This window comes from Nycticebus coucang, chromosome 14, assembly GCF_027406575.1.
Source record: "Nycticebus coucang isolate mNycCou1 chromosome 14, mNycCou1.pri, whole genome shotgun sequence".
NCBI classification, from domain to species: Eukaryota; Metazoa; Chordata; class Mammalia; order Primates; family Lorisidae; genus Nycticebus; species Nycticebus coucang.
The window spans coordinates 83,420,655-83,436,705 of NC_069793.1; the positions used below are offsets into that span (position 1 = coordinate 83,420,655).

Here is a 16,051-nt window from a genome sequence, read left to right on the forward strand (position 1 = left end):
TTAAAAACTGGTGCCACCTAAACTGTGGTCATATAAAATACAGTGGTATTTTGAGTCAGCCAGTCTTGAGTTTGACTCCTAGCTCCGTCCCTTCCTAGCTGCATGATAAGAGTCTCTGAAGATCTCTTAGCTTTATTTTCTTCATCTCTAAAACAGGGTTAATATCATCTTGTAATTTTGCTATGAAGGCTGAGTAGCCTGTATACAGTATGTCACAAAGTGGGCACTAAATGAATGATATTTTAAAGATGGATTCACTCTGAAGATTTTTCAGTGCCTGTGGTTGACATCATTTCATTTGTTTGTCATATTCAAATGATCATATCCCTCGGGACTCACTATAGTTCCTGGTGCACTTGAGTCTAATAAAGCATTTCTGAACATTACAAATTCTTTATCCTCTCGTTTTGTTTCCATTGTCAAAGACAATAGCTGAATATCATTTTTATGAAAATTAACTAGGATTTAAAGCATTTATTAAATTTCTCCTGCCCTCTTAGTGCAGCCGGCAGCGTGTCAGTCTCATAATCTGAAGGTCCTTTGGGAAATTCTATGACTCCATGTTACTTTGAACTTCCACAAAATTTTTATTTTCCAGTCTTATTTGATTCCTTTCAATTCCCTCTCTCTCTCAAGTAGAGATTCCTGGATCTTAATTTATGGACTTTAAAGAATATCTACCTACTGATTGTTGTATGTAAACACACTCTGATTAAAGCTTTTAAATATTAATTTACATTTAAAATATATGTGGTATCACACCTATAATACTTTATAGTAATTCAAGAGTGTTATTTATTCTTACAATGTATTTATGTGCTTTGTTTTTATTCTATAAGGCCCTTGCAACTACTTACCTAATTATTTGGTGGATACTGTTTAATCTGTACATGTATTAACAAAAAACGCCTGTTCTATCAGCCCTCTCTTTACAAACCTTGTACTAGTAAAATGTTTGAAGTAAAGTCTCTACTATCTATAAAAATCTGTATTTTTAAGAAATATTACAGAGAAGAACATGAATTCTATGGGTCATGTACACAAAAATACAGCGATTACAATTTTAATTCCCCTTGCAAAGTCTGTGTGCCCGTGTCAGTCAAGAAGTGTTTGAGTTGTAAGTGGCAGAAAATTAACACAATCTACCTTGAACAAATGACCAAAGAAACCAAAGAGAAATGTGTTGCCTCTTCTGCCTGGGAAGTTACAAGTTAAATCAGGATTCCAATGCAGCTGCACCCAGGGACTCAGGTGGGTTCCTCATTCCTTCCTGCCCTCCTTTTGCTCACTCCTCAACTCCTGTCTCTCTCAGGATGTCCAACCTTTTTTCCTTTTCTGCAGCCCATTTGAAAAACAAGAGTTGGGTTGGGCCACAATTTAATACAAAATTACTGATGGCAGCTGATGAGCATAAAAATAGTCCTTGCCTACTTTTTATGATATTCAACAGCACAGATAAGCAAAACAGTCGTCACATAATCTGCATGAGGCCTACGGGCTGCATTTGGACACCCCTGCATGTATTACTTTGGGGTTCGCCTGTCACATGGGGTGAAGAAATGAGGACCTTTTCCTACAGTCTCCTTTCTTAAAGATTTGGGCAGGGGTTGAGGGGAAAGGCACAGGAGAAGACTTACCTGGTTCCATGTGGATCACAAGCACACCTCTTTCTCTGTCACCTTCTCCAGGAGGGATGAAGCACTCTGATTAGCCACAAAAGCCCACACACTGACTAGAGATCCTGCTGGAATCATGTGGTAAGGGTGGACTTTTTTTTTTCTATCAGTTTGTTTTTTATAAAATTTGAAATCATCCTCCCCCACATAAATGACACTATGTTTGGAAAAGATATAAGATCTGAGTGATAAATTTTGTTAACATATATTATAATAAAAAAATAAAATGAAGAATGTCATGTAGTAGAAACAGAAGCAATCTTATTTTATATCTTATGCTTATACTGTTTGTCTACCTTGTTAACCCAGTCCCTCTTCCCCCAAGGAAATTGCAAACTTAAAGAACAAGGACCCATGACTTTTTATTTCTCATGTTTCCATGACAACAACTATCACAGAGAAAGGAAAGAAACTAGCATATATTAAGCAATTTCTCAGAGACCTTGACAAGTGACCTATTTAATACACCAAACACAGCAACTTGCTCAGAGCAGTCACTTGATAGCTATTTGATTAAGGAGTTCAACGAATACAAATTTACTGTGTTACACATTTGGCATAAGGTAACTTCTTAAAAGTTCAATATAAGACAAAACAAAAAGCACTGTATTTTATTACAAGTAATGGCAACACGTTGGCATTTGACATTTACAAAAAAATACTTTCTTTGAGCTCTTTGGAGAGACAATTTTGCTCTAACAGAAAGCATGATCTGGGCCATCTGGAATTTTAAATTTCAAAGTCATATGTCTATCTTTACAATTTCAGGGAGTACCTTGCATTTAGTAGTATATTGTTTGGAGATTAATACTTTGCAAAATCAATCAAATTGAAGAAAATAAGTTAATCTCTTGACATGGAAAATTTTAGACTCATTGATGTACTGAAATATTTGTGAACAAACTTCTCAGAGGCATTCTACCTGTGCCTTTGAAACTTATGTCATTTAGTTCTTCAGCACTACTGATGAACTTTAAAATCCTTTAAAATTAGCATTTCTCATACTTTTTGTTCTTCTAATATTGGGAAATTTTCTGGTGATTGGGGATTCCAGATGCCCAAAGATATTCTCAGACAGAAACAGCGCAAATGCAGCTGAATGGGAGCAAGCTCTGAACTCAGACACGATGGCGTGTACTACCACATGAAATGGCAGCACAAAGTCACCTCCTAAGAGTCCTTTTTGTGGAATGACACCAGGATTACACTCCATAGTAGGGCTAAAGTGATGCATTTTTGGAAATAATTTCATATTTCTTTTCCCCATGGCTCTCCTTTTTCCTATCATAGCTTTATTATTTGTGTATCGTAGCTTTCACCCATTTAAAGTATACATTCAATGGATGTTAGTATACTCACAAAATTGTGTAACTGTCACCACAATTTTAAAATATTTTTTATCATCCCCCCCAAAACAACCTCTACCTTTTAGTTGTCACTCACCATTTCCCTGAAGCCTTAGGCAACTATGACTCTATTTTCTGTCTCTATAGAATTGACCTGAGGTCCCATTTTTGATACTTACAAAAGGATCTACCATTTTTTTATCGGATAGCTTTGTACTGCATTACTTTAAAAAATAAGCAGAGAGAATAGTATCATATTTACCTGTATTAATTGCTTGGAAAGTTTTAGGCACTATGCTAAGTGTTTTAGATTTATTATCTCATTACAACACTACTTCTTATAGTTGTTAAGAGAAGTGTTTAGCAGTGTCTGGCATACGATAAGCTCCAGTATTTCCTGAGTTGAGTATTGTGCCTGGCATTTAAAATGCTGTCTCCTCTAGAAATCCAAGAGAAGCCAATTTAGCACAATGATTAGGAACCTCAGAATTAGGGTGGCTAGGTTTGAATTCTTGCTTTGCCCACTGGGAGCTTTGTGAACTTTGGCAAGTTTCTCAGTGTCCCTGTATCCCAATCTTTTCTTATATAGAATGAGGAGATTAGTGCCTTTATATAAGTGTGTTTGTGGGGATTAAATCACATAATAAAAGTAATAATCACATAATAAAAGTAAAGTTGTGTATCAATTCTTGTCCCATAGTACATGTTCTATAAATAGTAGTTGACACATAACTATAATGTATCATGTGAGTGATCTTCAAGTCAATCAAAGAGCTATATGAGAACAGAAAAATGACTTGGATTGCTTAGAGATGGGCAAGGCTGCAAGGCTGTGGCATTGTTCTGACACTCTTGGGTAGGATTTCCAGGCAGAAACCAAAAAATATTCCAAACAGTAGGAAGAGCTAGCTGAACAAAATAGTCGAGTGTGGCTAGAACCCAGGGTTCGAAGAAGACACTGGGAGGAACGTACCTTCTATTTCCTCAAACATGGCTGCGGTCTTCTCCTTTAGAAATCAATGATATTTTCAGAAGAGATAGCTTAGTTTGGACATTTGGCTTCTCCCTTAAAGCCATTGGGGAATTGCATACATGTTTATGTCTTGAAAGAGGAGTTGACATCATAATCGATATTTATCATTTCAGATTAGAGTCTCTGCTAACACTCCATTTCCTGTGTGGCACAATAACTCAGACATGTGTCCCTAATGAGCCACAGTCCCTGGCTACATGACTTTGTCAAGGTGTTGTTGCTGCCATTGTTTTTTCAGTTATCATCAGGCATGGAAGCATCAGGAAGCATCCCAGTGAATCCCATGAGTTCCAAACATACTTCTCCCCGTTCTTATATTTAGCAGCCACCCTATTTCCTCTTGCTCGTTAGGATGGATTAACTCTGCCTGTGTAACAGCTCCCTCGCTAACTGCCCATCTGTAGGCCTGGGGGTGCTGACAGCAATCAGCAGGTGAAGCTGTACATCTGATGGGACCCTTGCTGAGTCTCCTGGTAGGAGTATCCAAATTTCTTCACAACCTGAAGTTGTGAGAAGAGGAAGCTCATTTTCTTAAATAGTAGTGACATGCTCCAGTCCTACTTCCATCTTTTGGTCCTACCTGTCTGGGAGACAGCACCAAATATGCTAATATCGTTTAATAGTCTAGCTCGTCTGGAACTCTAATCACATAGAGGTCATTCCATGAAAACACAGCAACATCTCAATTAGACCAAACCTAGTCTGTGGAGAACAGCCATTCCTGAGCTTCTCACCGATGCTGGAATCCATCTTTCTGAGACATTGTTATTACATTAGTAAAGGGAGAGTCTTCTAGGCTTTCTCAAGGAACATCATCAGCTGATAGATTCTCTTGTCTTTTGAACATTCCCACTTCTGTGAAACCTTGTATCTCTTGTCTAGTTCTTTGTCAAGGTAGTTCTGTCCACATCATTTATTTTAGGACAAAATCCTTTGCATGCTTAAAGGAGCCAAACCATTTTAATAGCCTACTAGGATCAACTCCAGAAGGACTTGTCAGAATGTTAAAAATTAACTCATGAAGGAGTGCTCACATACAAACAGATTATCTACTATCTTAAATATTGGCTTATCTGAGTTTGTAATTTTTTTCTCTTCAGAGTTTTCATGGTCATTAACTAACTGCACAATTTTAGGTCTTTCAAACATAGAAGTCATAGCATTTCCTGCCATTATATTCTATCCACCTGAGTGCAGTCTTTGTGATTTTGGTGCTACAGCTTGCTGGAGACGAGCTCTGCTACGTGACCCGTCAGCAAAGGTCCTTGCTTTCATCTGGGTGGTTAATGACCTGATTCAGGAGGCCAATACTAAGAATCTGCTTCCTAGGACCACCTCTGTGACAACTACCTTAGGTTGGATTTTCCCATAAGACCCTGAAGACAAGGATTTGAATGAAAGTTGTTTTTATGCTAAGTAAATCTAAGAAGCACCAGTAGAGGGGTGGGGAGAATAGGGAAGGAAGCAAAGGAAGCCAATGAAAAGTGAGTCGAATGGGAAGGTTACCCTTGTGGGAACCAGGACTTACTCCCACAGGGGTCTCTGACAGGCTGCATTGAACATGCCTTAGAATTGACCTTTGTAAGGAATGAGGAAGCTGGGGTATCCCAGACCCCTGCGCTCTGTGCTGGAGAGCTGCCTCTAGAAACATGAGCTCCCTGGTATGTCTGCTCCAGAGGCCTAATGCTTCACATAGAGTCACAAATACCCACAATAGGAAGTCCTGTGGTGGGTGCTATGGAGACAGTGGATGTCAAGAGAACTAGGAGAGGACATTGAAAAACATCTGTTACAAAAGATAAGGCTTTTGTGAATATGTACATACTATGAATACCAATGGAAAAATAATGATGTTAAAAACATAGTGGCTGGGAGGTGCCTGTGGCTGAAAGGGATAGGGCGCTAGCCCCATATGCGGGAGGTGGCAGCGGTTCAAACCCAGCCCCAGGCCAAAAATTGCAAAACAAACAAACAAAACATAGTGGCTACCTGTAATATTAGCACCGTAGCCACTGTGATTATCAGCACGTACATGTATATTTTGGTTTTGTCTTTTATGTTGACGGGTCTGGCTCCTTTCTTGATCAGAATATAAGAGGACGTATTCCTCTGATTCACCAAAAAATGTATATATACTGCTGACTTTCTGGCCTGTCAAGATGAACAGCAGACGCAAATGGATAGATTCTTCCCAGTTTTTACAGTGTTCACAGGTTCCTCTATGTGCCTATTTCTCATCTCCTTTCTGCAATAAAATTTTAGAGACGGATCTTGAGAATCGTGGTTACACTGTTCAAATAAAAAGTTCATGATACTAAGAAAGTTAAGTCAACTTCATAAATAGTGAAACAGCATCTTTTAACCTTTTATTGTTCACTTGTGAAAATATATATCATATATATCACATGGGCAGAAGAGTCCCACTGCTGGGGTCGGAGCTAACAGAAAGGCACACGGGGACAGGGATTTTCAGGCACTTTTCAGTGAAACCAAGGTCCAGGGCATGGCAAGCGACAGTGAAGGGAAGGAAAACACAGGACTCCTAGCGCAGGACTCTGAACAGCTAAATCAGAGGCGACTCTTAGGTCTGCCGACAATGGAGCTCTGGAGAAAATATCACATCTACTTAGTAGGCCTGTCAGGTCATCAGGGAATACACTGAAATCTGGACAAAGACACCAGGGCGAGGCGAAAGCCAGTGCTTAACTTGACGGCTACGTTGCTCTCTCCCGCTTCTCTTGAAAACCTGAGCCTTCTGCTGACCCAAAGAAGCAAATAACAGGGCTGACTCTGGCCCTGCAGAATTTTGGTCAGCTGCACAACAGGATTTTGTAACAGACTCAATATTTTAAAAAGCTTGTAAACACTGTGCTGATGGATGGTGGGAGGGAAATTTTAAAAGAGCCTATTCTTTTTCTCTCTTATAGAAAAGATACAGGCTAGGTCTCTGGCCTGGCACATGTTTCTCTACCCTGACGTTTACCCACAATGGTAACAAGTGAGGCACAATTCGTGGGGTGATGTGATTATTCCTATCTTGTATCTTGTACCAGCAAAGGGGCCTCCTAGGATTTGGCACAGCTGGAGCAGCTGACAACCTTGGGCGAGGTGAGATGGGGCTTCACGATGTCCGGCTCAATGGACTCTATTAGGTCACACTCATTTGCAAGTATGTGTTTCACCAGGCATCTGGAGGCTTCGTCAATGTTTATGTTTTCCTGAGGGGAAAAGAAACAGCTTTTCTTACTCAATATTCTAAATCATGCTGGAGCAGAGACCTGTATGTGACGAAGGCCAGTATTTTTGTCAATCCATTTAAACACATAGCTCAACCACAACTTGGATTTTACCTAACAAACATAAACAATACAAACTAATCATTTGTATCTATATATTAATCTGGAAAAAATAAATACATGAAATCACACATACAAAATAGATATAAACACATAGTATCCCTTCCTATACACTATCTATGCATCCTCTTGCTATTCTCTTGAATATTTCTTTTTTTTTTCATTAAGTCATAAACACATAGATCATGTATACATTGATGCCTTTATGCGGTACAACATGCTGATTTTACACACAATTAGGAGTGCTTACATCAAACTGGTTAATCTAACCATCACCTCATTTACTTAATTATTGTGCTAAGACATTTATACTCTATACTTAATAGATCTGACATGTACTCTTGCAGTACGAACCACAGGAATGGTCCTACTGTTTACCCTCCTTCCATCCAGGCTGTCACAAAAGAGAAAATATTTATTTCGTTTTGTCATATAGAAGGAATAGTGTTTGATGTCACCATCAATTTTCTTATTGTCCCATACTCTTATACTACAGCATAATATTGTAGAAGAATCATAAATGTTCAGTCATAAATTTATAAAAATGACCCTCTGCCCCATAATGTTTTTTGTGACCTTGATGTGTAATCAGAATAATAAGACACTTTTTGTAGGATTCCTTAGTGGTTTCACAAATAGTTCTGGCTCTGTACCCTCCAGTCAAATATGCAAGGAGTATATTGTCCTGGACTCTTTGAAGTTAGTCTTGGACACATGACTTTTGTTGGCCAATAAAATGTGAGAGGAAGTGATGTGTGTTGCTTTCATATTGAATCAATAAAAGCCAGTCCTCAATCTCATATGTTTTTTCTCATTGTTTTTGCAACTGTGGAAGCACAGAGATGGAAATTCTTTTGAATAGGTCTATGAGTGACAATCAGGTACAAAGTATTCCCATCAGTCCATGATGATATGGGTAGCGTGAGTGAGAATTTTGACCTTGTTGTCCTAAGACACTGAGGTTGAGTGTTATTTTTTACTGTTTTATGCTCCCAGATTATCCAGATGCATGTAATTCTTAAAATAAAAAAGTAAAATTAGAAATCTAAGTCTAGTTTTAAGAATGAAACAATCCTTAAGTTGGAGAAAATAGGGAACAAACATTTGAATCTAAAATATTTAATTGCTATAAGTTAAACTCTTTTTTTCTGTTAGTGAGAAAACTGAAAAAAAAAATATATATATATATACAATATTATAAATGTACTAAAACAAAACTATCTTTGCCCAGGTAAGAGTTGGTAAAGCTGAAGAACTCCAGTAAAGTTAAATTTAATTGTTTTTAATTACAATTCGTAGAATGTCTCTGATGTGCTTCCTTATATTTAATGTAAAGAGATAAGGATTTTCTTGTCCAATTGTTTTACTGCAGGACCTTGGTACCTAATCTGAGGCAGAACTACTTATCCCTAATTTTTATATGTACAGTATGTCAAAATTGTGTATATATTTTGAGATCACTGCATGAAGTCAAATTACTTGGAAAATGTAAGAGGTATTGATGGTTTCCAGAAGGCATCCATGGCTAATGACATTAGCTGTAAATATTTATTAGCATGCTCCCCATTCTTCAAGCCTGACTCTGAGTTCACCAGCTATGAAAGCTTAAGACAACATTGGAGTTCTACACAATAGCCTGATTATTTATCTCCCCTCTATAGAGACTTAATGAAAATACTTCTGAGGTTTTCTAAATCCAAAACACAAGGTAAAGGTCTGGTTGCTTTTTTTTTGCAGTTTTGGCCAGGGCTGGGTTTGAACCCACCACCTCTGGCATATGGGGCCAGCGCCCTACTCCTTTGAGCCACAGGAGCCACCCAGGTCTGGTTGCTTTTTGCTTGCTTGTTATGTTAGTGTTATTAGTTTTTATCCTGGATTAGTATTCATGTCTTTACACCTCCCTCTCCTCAACTATAAAATGGTCTTGATTATAACACTTAACTGTAAAAATGTGCTTCTCTTGACAGAGTATAGTGGACATGGGTACTTTCAAAGTAAACTTGCTAGAGACTTTATATATGTAATATTTGATCCCACTTATCGCCCTATACAATAAAGATTCATTTTTTGTTCTTACAGATTTTGTTGTCAGGGTTGGGTTGAGGGCGGAGATGGCATTTCTTCTTTCAGCTCAAGTATCTGCCTTACTGCACAGAAATCACTTCATAGAGAACCGTAATCCTTCTGCCCCATTCCCTGTTGGGCGGGTTAGAGTACCTTAAAATTGTTGCCTAAGCTTGCCTTCGGTCACTCTTCTTTGTTCCTAGCATCATGCCCAGGAGTCACACTGGCACTGTGTGTTCCCAGGCAATCATCTGACCCAAGCAGGGCTCTTCGTGAGAGACACAGTCAGCACTTTAGTCATGTGACTGAGTAGAAGCCTGTTCCCTGGTTCTCCACTGTCTCCCATTAAGAAAGGGCAGGAGGGGACGGGCAGCTTTATTTAGCCTTCCAGGTCTTGACCTCATGGCCCATAGCTCATTAAAAAAGTTCTATATTTGGATGGTGTTAAGGCACTTGCCCAGTACTTAATAAGCCAGTACTTTAATTCTCATCTGGCTATTGCTTATCTGTTGGGGAAGGAGGCAAAAAAATCCCACCCCAAATACCAAATGTGAGATATTACCATGCATGTTTGTAGATAAGAAAACTTAAATGCAGAGAGATTATGCATCCCCACAATCACACAGCAAGTGGATCAGAAAGGCAGAACTTATTATCAGGTCTTCCTGACATCAAAGCCTAGCTCTTGCTAAGCTGTATTCCTTTCCAAGATGGTTTAGAAGACCAACAACAAATAAAAGTTCTTTCCTTGGCATTAGACCCAGTAGATGGTAAATGAATTTTAGTTCCTCTCTCTTTTAAATATTATATAAGAACATGCTTATATGATAGGAAAAACAAGTTTTAAACATTTAAAAGGGCCCTCCTTCATATATTATGTAAGTTAGGTTTGGTAGTAGTATTTTAAATCTCCACTCATATATTAACATGCCAGTTAAATAGGGTTTTCTTTAATTAATGTGCAAATTGACAAAATCTACTAATGAGGAGTGTTAAATGCTAATATGGGCAAATCAATAAAAATCCACCATTATTATGAGGAAAAAAACTAAAATCTAAGCCCCATTATTGGCAGCCCAGCAGGATCATTTTAGTAAAAGAGAAGATGGTGCAGTGAAAATGTCTGTGAAGTTTAACAAACCAAGTGAAGGCTTCCTGGGGTCTGGACTAGCACGGAGACACGGAGGATGGGGCTCCAGACACAGGAGAAAACAGAGCCCGGGGGAGCGGTGTCGGCTTTTAGACTGCAAATGTGAACCCCGTCCCAGCTCATGGAGACTGAGCCGCATTTATTCACCCAATCAATATTATTTAGATTCCCACTAAGTACTAGGAATAAAAAGATAAAGAAGATAAAATAAGTCCCAGATCTGACTGAGCTGACACTAGCAAGTTTTGTGTAAATAGCAAAGGCAAAGAATAGTTGTAAACCACATATGGGGCCAGATCACCATAGAGCCTTGAATGCTAAGGTGGACAAGTAGAGTCAGCAAGACTTTTGTAGGTGAAGTGTCCATAAACCAAACACTCTACGTGTCCATTACTAGACAGGACTGTGCAGAGCCTTAGGGTGCTGCCTTAACAAGTGATCTGTCGGTATTTAGTGACTAGCTGTCATGTGCTCCGGGACACTAGTTGACGTGGTACATGTGTTTCAGATTAGAAAACTTAAAGAGAAAGTCAGGAAGGACAATTGCTATCATTTACCACTGTATTTACCATGAGCACAGGCCTAGGGCCAAACCCTTGTCTCAGTTCCCCCACTTCCTGGTTGTGTGACCTTGGGAAAGTTACTTGAACAATTCTGTACCTCAGCTTTCTTATCTGTAAAAGGGGGATTTAAAAATTTACCTCACAGGTGAGTGTAAATTACTACATGTTAATTCTTAAACCACGAAATACTTAGAACAGTAAAAGACATTAAAGTATAGATTCATTAAATGTTATCTATACATTCTCCTCACTCTTCATTGAATGGTCAGGGGAACATAATAATGTGTGCATTCTATTTCTTCATTTTGTCCAGCTGAGGAAACTAAGATTGGATGGCCCAGGTGACACAGTAGAAAGTGGAAGGGCCAGGTGTGAGTTCAGGGAGAAGAGTAAATACTAATATTTACCACATGCTTTTTACAAAAAGACAAGGCAAGTGCTATTTAAAGTACAAGCTTGAAGCCAGACCCTTATCTCAGCTTCCTTCAAATATTTCTCAAAATAAATAAAGGAAAAGAATGGGCAGGGCCCTTCGTTCAAGGATGAAAAGGATAAGGGCCTGCAGTCAGGACCTCAGGCAAGGCTAATCTAGATTGCAGGCACACTTCCACACCAACCTGGACTTTCTGATTTTCTACCCACCACTGAAGTCACAGCCAAAGGGACTATACCAGAAGAAGGAAAGAACAATATCCAGTAACCCCCTCCCCTCCCCTTTGGCCTCAAGGCCAGCACGGATAACAGACCCTGCCTGACAGAACTGTAGGCTCAGACACTTTGGGGAACTAGATGGCAAAATCATTGATGGAGCTACTTGGAATCTAAGGAGACACAGCCAAGCCCACATTTTCTGGGTGATTGTGCAGAAACAGAGCTGCTAGCTCAAGTGTAAAATGCTACCTGGAAATTTCTATTTGCGTTTTTTACAGAGAGTAGTCACAATATCCTCAGGAACATCTTTTGGTAGGCAGAAAATATATACATGCATACGCAAACACAATCCTATAAATATTTTCTATATGGAAGGAAACTTCCAAGACGCACCCTGGCACATTTACACTTCTGCAACACGACAAGACGCTCTACTGTGCTGCCTGTTTCAGGCTGATGTGGGCTCACCTTTGTGCCACGGCCCAGAATCTTTTCACTTACATTGATGAGCAAGCCTGAAAAGCAGACGTAAAATTCCTAACAAAGCATTTTATTAAAAATAAGCGGCAATAACGATCACAATTAAGCAGCTACTTTCCTTACGAAATAACGTTCACATCCAATCCTCACAAAGCCGACTAGGAGATAATAGTCACATTTTAAAAGGTAAGGAAGCAGGAAAACAAGGTTAGGTAACTCAGAACAGAACATGATCTTAGCCACTCTGTCATTTCAGCCAAGACTGGCCCATACATTACATTACAGTGTCTCCCAGGATTAAAATTGATATTAAAACAGTTTTATTTATAAATCAATAGTTCTCAATCCTGGCCACATATTCATGCCTCTTGAAGAGTTAAAAATAAAAACGAAGGTTACCAGGACCCTCATTACAGACATTGGTCTGACACAGAGCCCCAGCATGGGCAATTTTTAAAAAATTCCCTTCTTGGAACACTTTTACACTGCTGGTGGGACTGCAAACTAGTACAACCTTTCTGGGAGGAAGTATGGAGAAACCTCAAAGCACTCAAGCTAGACCTCCCATTTGATCCTGCAATCCCATTACTGGGCATCTACCCAGAAGGAAAAAAATCCTTTTATCATAAGGACACTTGTACTAGACTGTTTATTGCAGCTCAATTTACAATCGCCAAAATGTGGAAACAGCCTAAATGCCCACCAACCCAGGAATGGATTAACAAGCTGTGGTATATGTATACCATGGAATACTATTCAGCTATTAAAAAAAATGGAGACTTCACATCCTTCGTATTAACCTGGATGGAAGTGGAAGACATTATTCTTAGTAAAGCATCTCAAGAATGGAGAAGCATGAATCCTATGTACTCAATTTTGATATGAGGACAATTAATGACAATTAAGGTTATGGGGAGGGAGGAAAAGTAGAAAGAGGGACGGAGGGAGTGGGGTGGGGCCTTGGTGTGTGTCACACTTTATGGGGGCAAGACATGATTGCAAGAGGGACTTTACCTAACAATTGCAATCAGGGTAACCTGGCTTATTGTACCCTCAATGAATCCCCAACAATAAAAAAAAAAAAATTCCCTTGTTATATAAAAAGTACAGGCAATTCGTAGACACACTCATATAATTAACAATGTCTTTAAAGATACTGTCCTTTTATTCCAATTGTGAACTTTATGGAAATATAATTCAATACAATGATTCTAAGTGGTGGTGATTCTGATCTTTTCTGTGGAAGATGACATATAAATCTAACCATCAGAGGTCCTGGGTCCTTGTCAGGTTTTTAATTAGCGTTTCAGAACATCTGTCTAGTAACAAATTATTTCATCTTTGACCCCTAGGGACAGAGAGAAAAAAAAAAACTCCTAGCAGAAAACATTCACATCTGCCTAGTTAGAAGCTGACAAAGTTTATTCCTGTAATATTTCTAAACACATCCACCACAAACAAAACACCAAGGGTACCTGAGGCTCCAAGGTTAAGGCCCTAAATTCCTCAGCCTTGTGAAATTTTAATTAGAGAAGATGACCTTCTGGATAATAACACCATGGTAAAAAGTATTCCGCAGAGCAGGGGTTTAAGAATCCTTTCTCTGAGAAGATCCAATACTTGTTTATTGAGTACATAAGTGCAAACATTTTGCTAGCTTTCTGTTGACTCTACTTAATACCTCACATGGTGCAAGCGTAGGGGACACCTGTGTGTACTTCTGTCTGCCAAGCACTTCTGTCCTTCTTTTGTCTGAATATCAGGCATCATCCCCACCTCCTTTGGGTAACTACTTCCTGCAACTGCAATCATGAGCCCTGTGCAGCCCTCACCCTCGCCTACCTGGGTCCCTGTCCTTTATTCTTTAGGTGTCAAACTCTGTCTCAAACTCACTTTCTCCCCTCCTTTTGGGAGCTCCAGGGCCTCAGATCTTCTTGCTTTCTTCCCTTATCTGCCAAGAGATCCACCCCCCATTATCCGAGTTGCCTCTGGCACCCTGTTTCAGCCATGAAACATCCCCAAGCTCACAGAGATCACCAAATATTTAAGAGGAAGGGAAAATAGACATCACTAATTCAACCTTCTCTCTTTGACACATCAGAAAATTAAGGCAAAGAGAGGGAACATGACTTGCCTGGCATCACAGAGGTTGAGAAGATTGTGATACACAATGGAACTACTCAGCCGCAGTATTTGCTAGACTTATTCAGTTTAATTTAAAGTATTATTTATTAAATGCCAACTATGAGTAGAAATGATCTGTTTCATAATTTATTTTTATCACAATTTAATGATTTTATTCTGGCACCTTTAAGTGCCAAGATTGAGAATTGAGACGGGAATGACGTCCCAAAAAACAGAAGGGTGTAATGGAAAGAGAGCTTTAGAGTCAAGCTTTGAAGCATGGCTTTGCGACCTATTGCTGGACCATGGACAGGTTGAAAGCCTGAGCCTCTACTCCTTACTCTGTAAAATGAGGCCAATCAGAACTCTATTCACCCGGCTCCTGTTAGAGTTAGATGACCCACACGGATGGGTCATTCACCCGGCTCCTGTTAGAGTTAGATGACCCACACGGATGAGGCACCTGGACATTCCCTCCCTTCTCCCTCTTCATTCCGGTCATTCTTCAGTGATCACCTCCATGAGGAGTCCCCCCGATTTCCCCAGGCTGCCGCAGGCACCCCTCTATTTCCATCCTTGCCACAGGTCAGTAGTAACAGCTCCCTCACTGGGCAGGGAGCTCCTGAGAGTGTCACCGCGGGGTCCTAGCATCTGGCACAGTGCCTTCGCCCAGAGGCACTCTGGAGATTCAACAAATGACTGAAGGAGTGAATGAATGACTTAACAAACACATAAGAAGGATGACAAGTTCAGGGCTCAGCATGAAAAAAATTTTAGACATGAATGATTTCTGGAAAGTGAAAAAGAAAATACATTCACAACAAAATTTACTTCCCAACTCAAACTGCTTGTTCTTGTTTTGTTTTCCAGTTACCGTTTGATGCCGTTCTTTTCAAGTGAAATGGAAGGAAGCCTGACTGAACCAGTTTATAAAAATTAAGCCGAACTGCTTTGCAATAAAGCAGAACTAGGTTGGAGCTCTGATTTTGCTCTTTAAAATAGCAACAATAATAATAATTCTTTATACCTTTTTGTTCCAAGAACTATTTTAGGATGTCTGCAATTTAATAACTAAATGCACTCAAGCAAAATATTTAATTTTCTTTGGCCTTACCTATAAGATAGAGATAATAATACCCATATGAGAGAACTGCGAAAATTAGAAATATTGTATTAGGGGCAAAAGTAAAATTTGGGTAATATTTTACTTTGGTGGCTATATTACATATGATTTTAATATCATCTTCTCTTGAAACCTTTTTATGGAACTGAAGGAATGGCCAATTCTAACTTAAAATTTTCCTTTCAGGCCATTAGTTTATTATTTCTTTATATTCAACCCTTTTGCCTGGCCCTCAACTCTTTAAAGAGAATTTTAAGCTCTTGCTTTTCTCGACAGAGTAAATGAAATTATTCCTGCCGTTATTGTTAGAACAATGTCAGGTTGGAAGAAAACACATAATAACAAGAACTATGTGTGAAAATGGCTGTGTTGATAAAGAAATTCATCTTTTAATCATCTTTTTTATTTAGCATGTCAATGATACTAATGACCAGAACATTGGCCTTCACCCTAGAATCTAAGTCTACCCGACCCGAGCAAATTCC

At 39.1% G+C, this 16,051-nt stretch overlaps 1 protein-coding gene across 1 annotated transcript in view; it reads right to left on the bottom strand.

Moving 5' to 3' along the window:
• Positions 1 to 6,392: 6,392 nt before the first annotated feature.
• The window catches only part of RAB38 (RAB38, member RAS oncogene family), a 58,752-nt gene continuing 49,093 nt past the window's right edge, over positions 6,393 to 16,051 (bottom strand). The window contains exon 3 of the mRNA XM_053562584.1: positions 6,393 to 7,273. Coding sequence (XP_053418559.1) covers positions 7,121 to 7,273 — 153 coding nt within the window. The 3' untranslated portion in view covers positions 6,393 to 7,120. The remainder of the gene's footprint in view (positions 7,274 to 16,051) is intronic.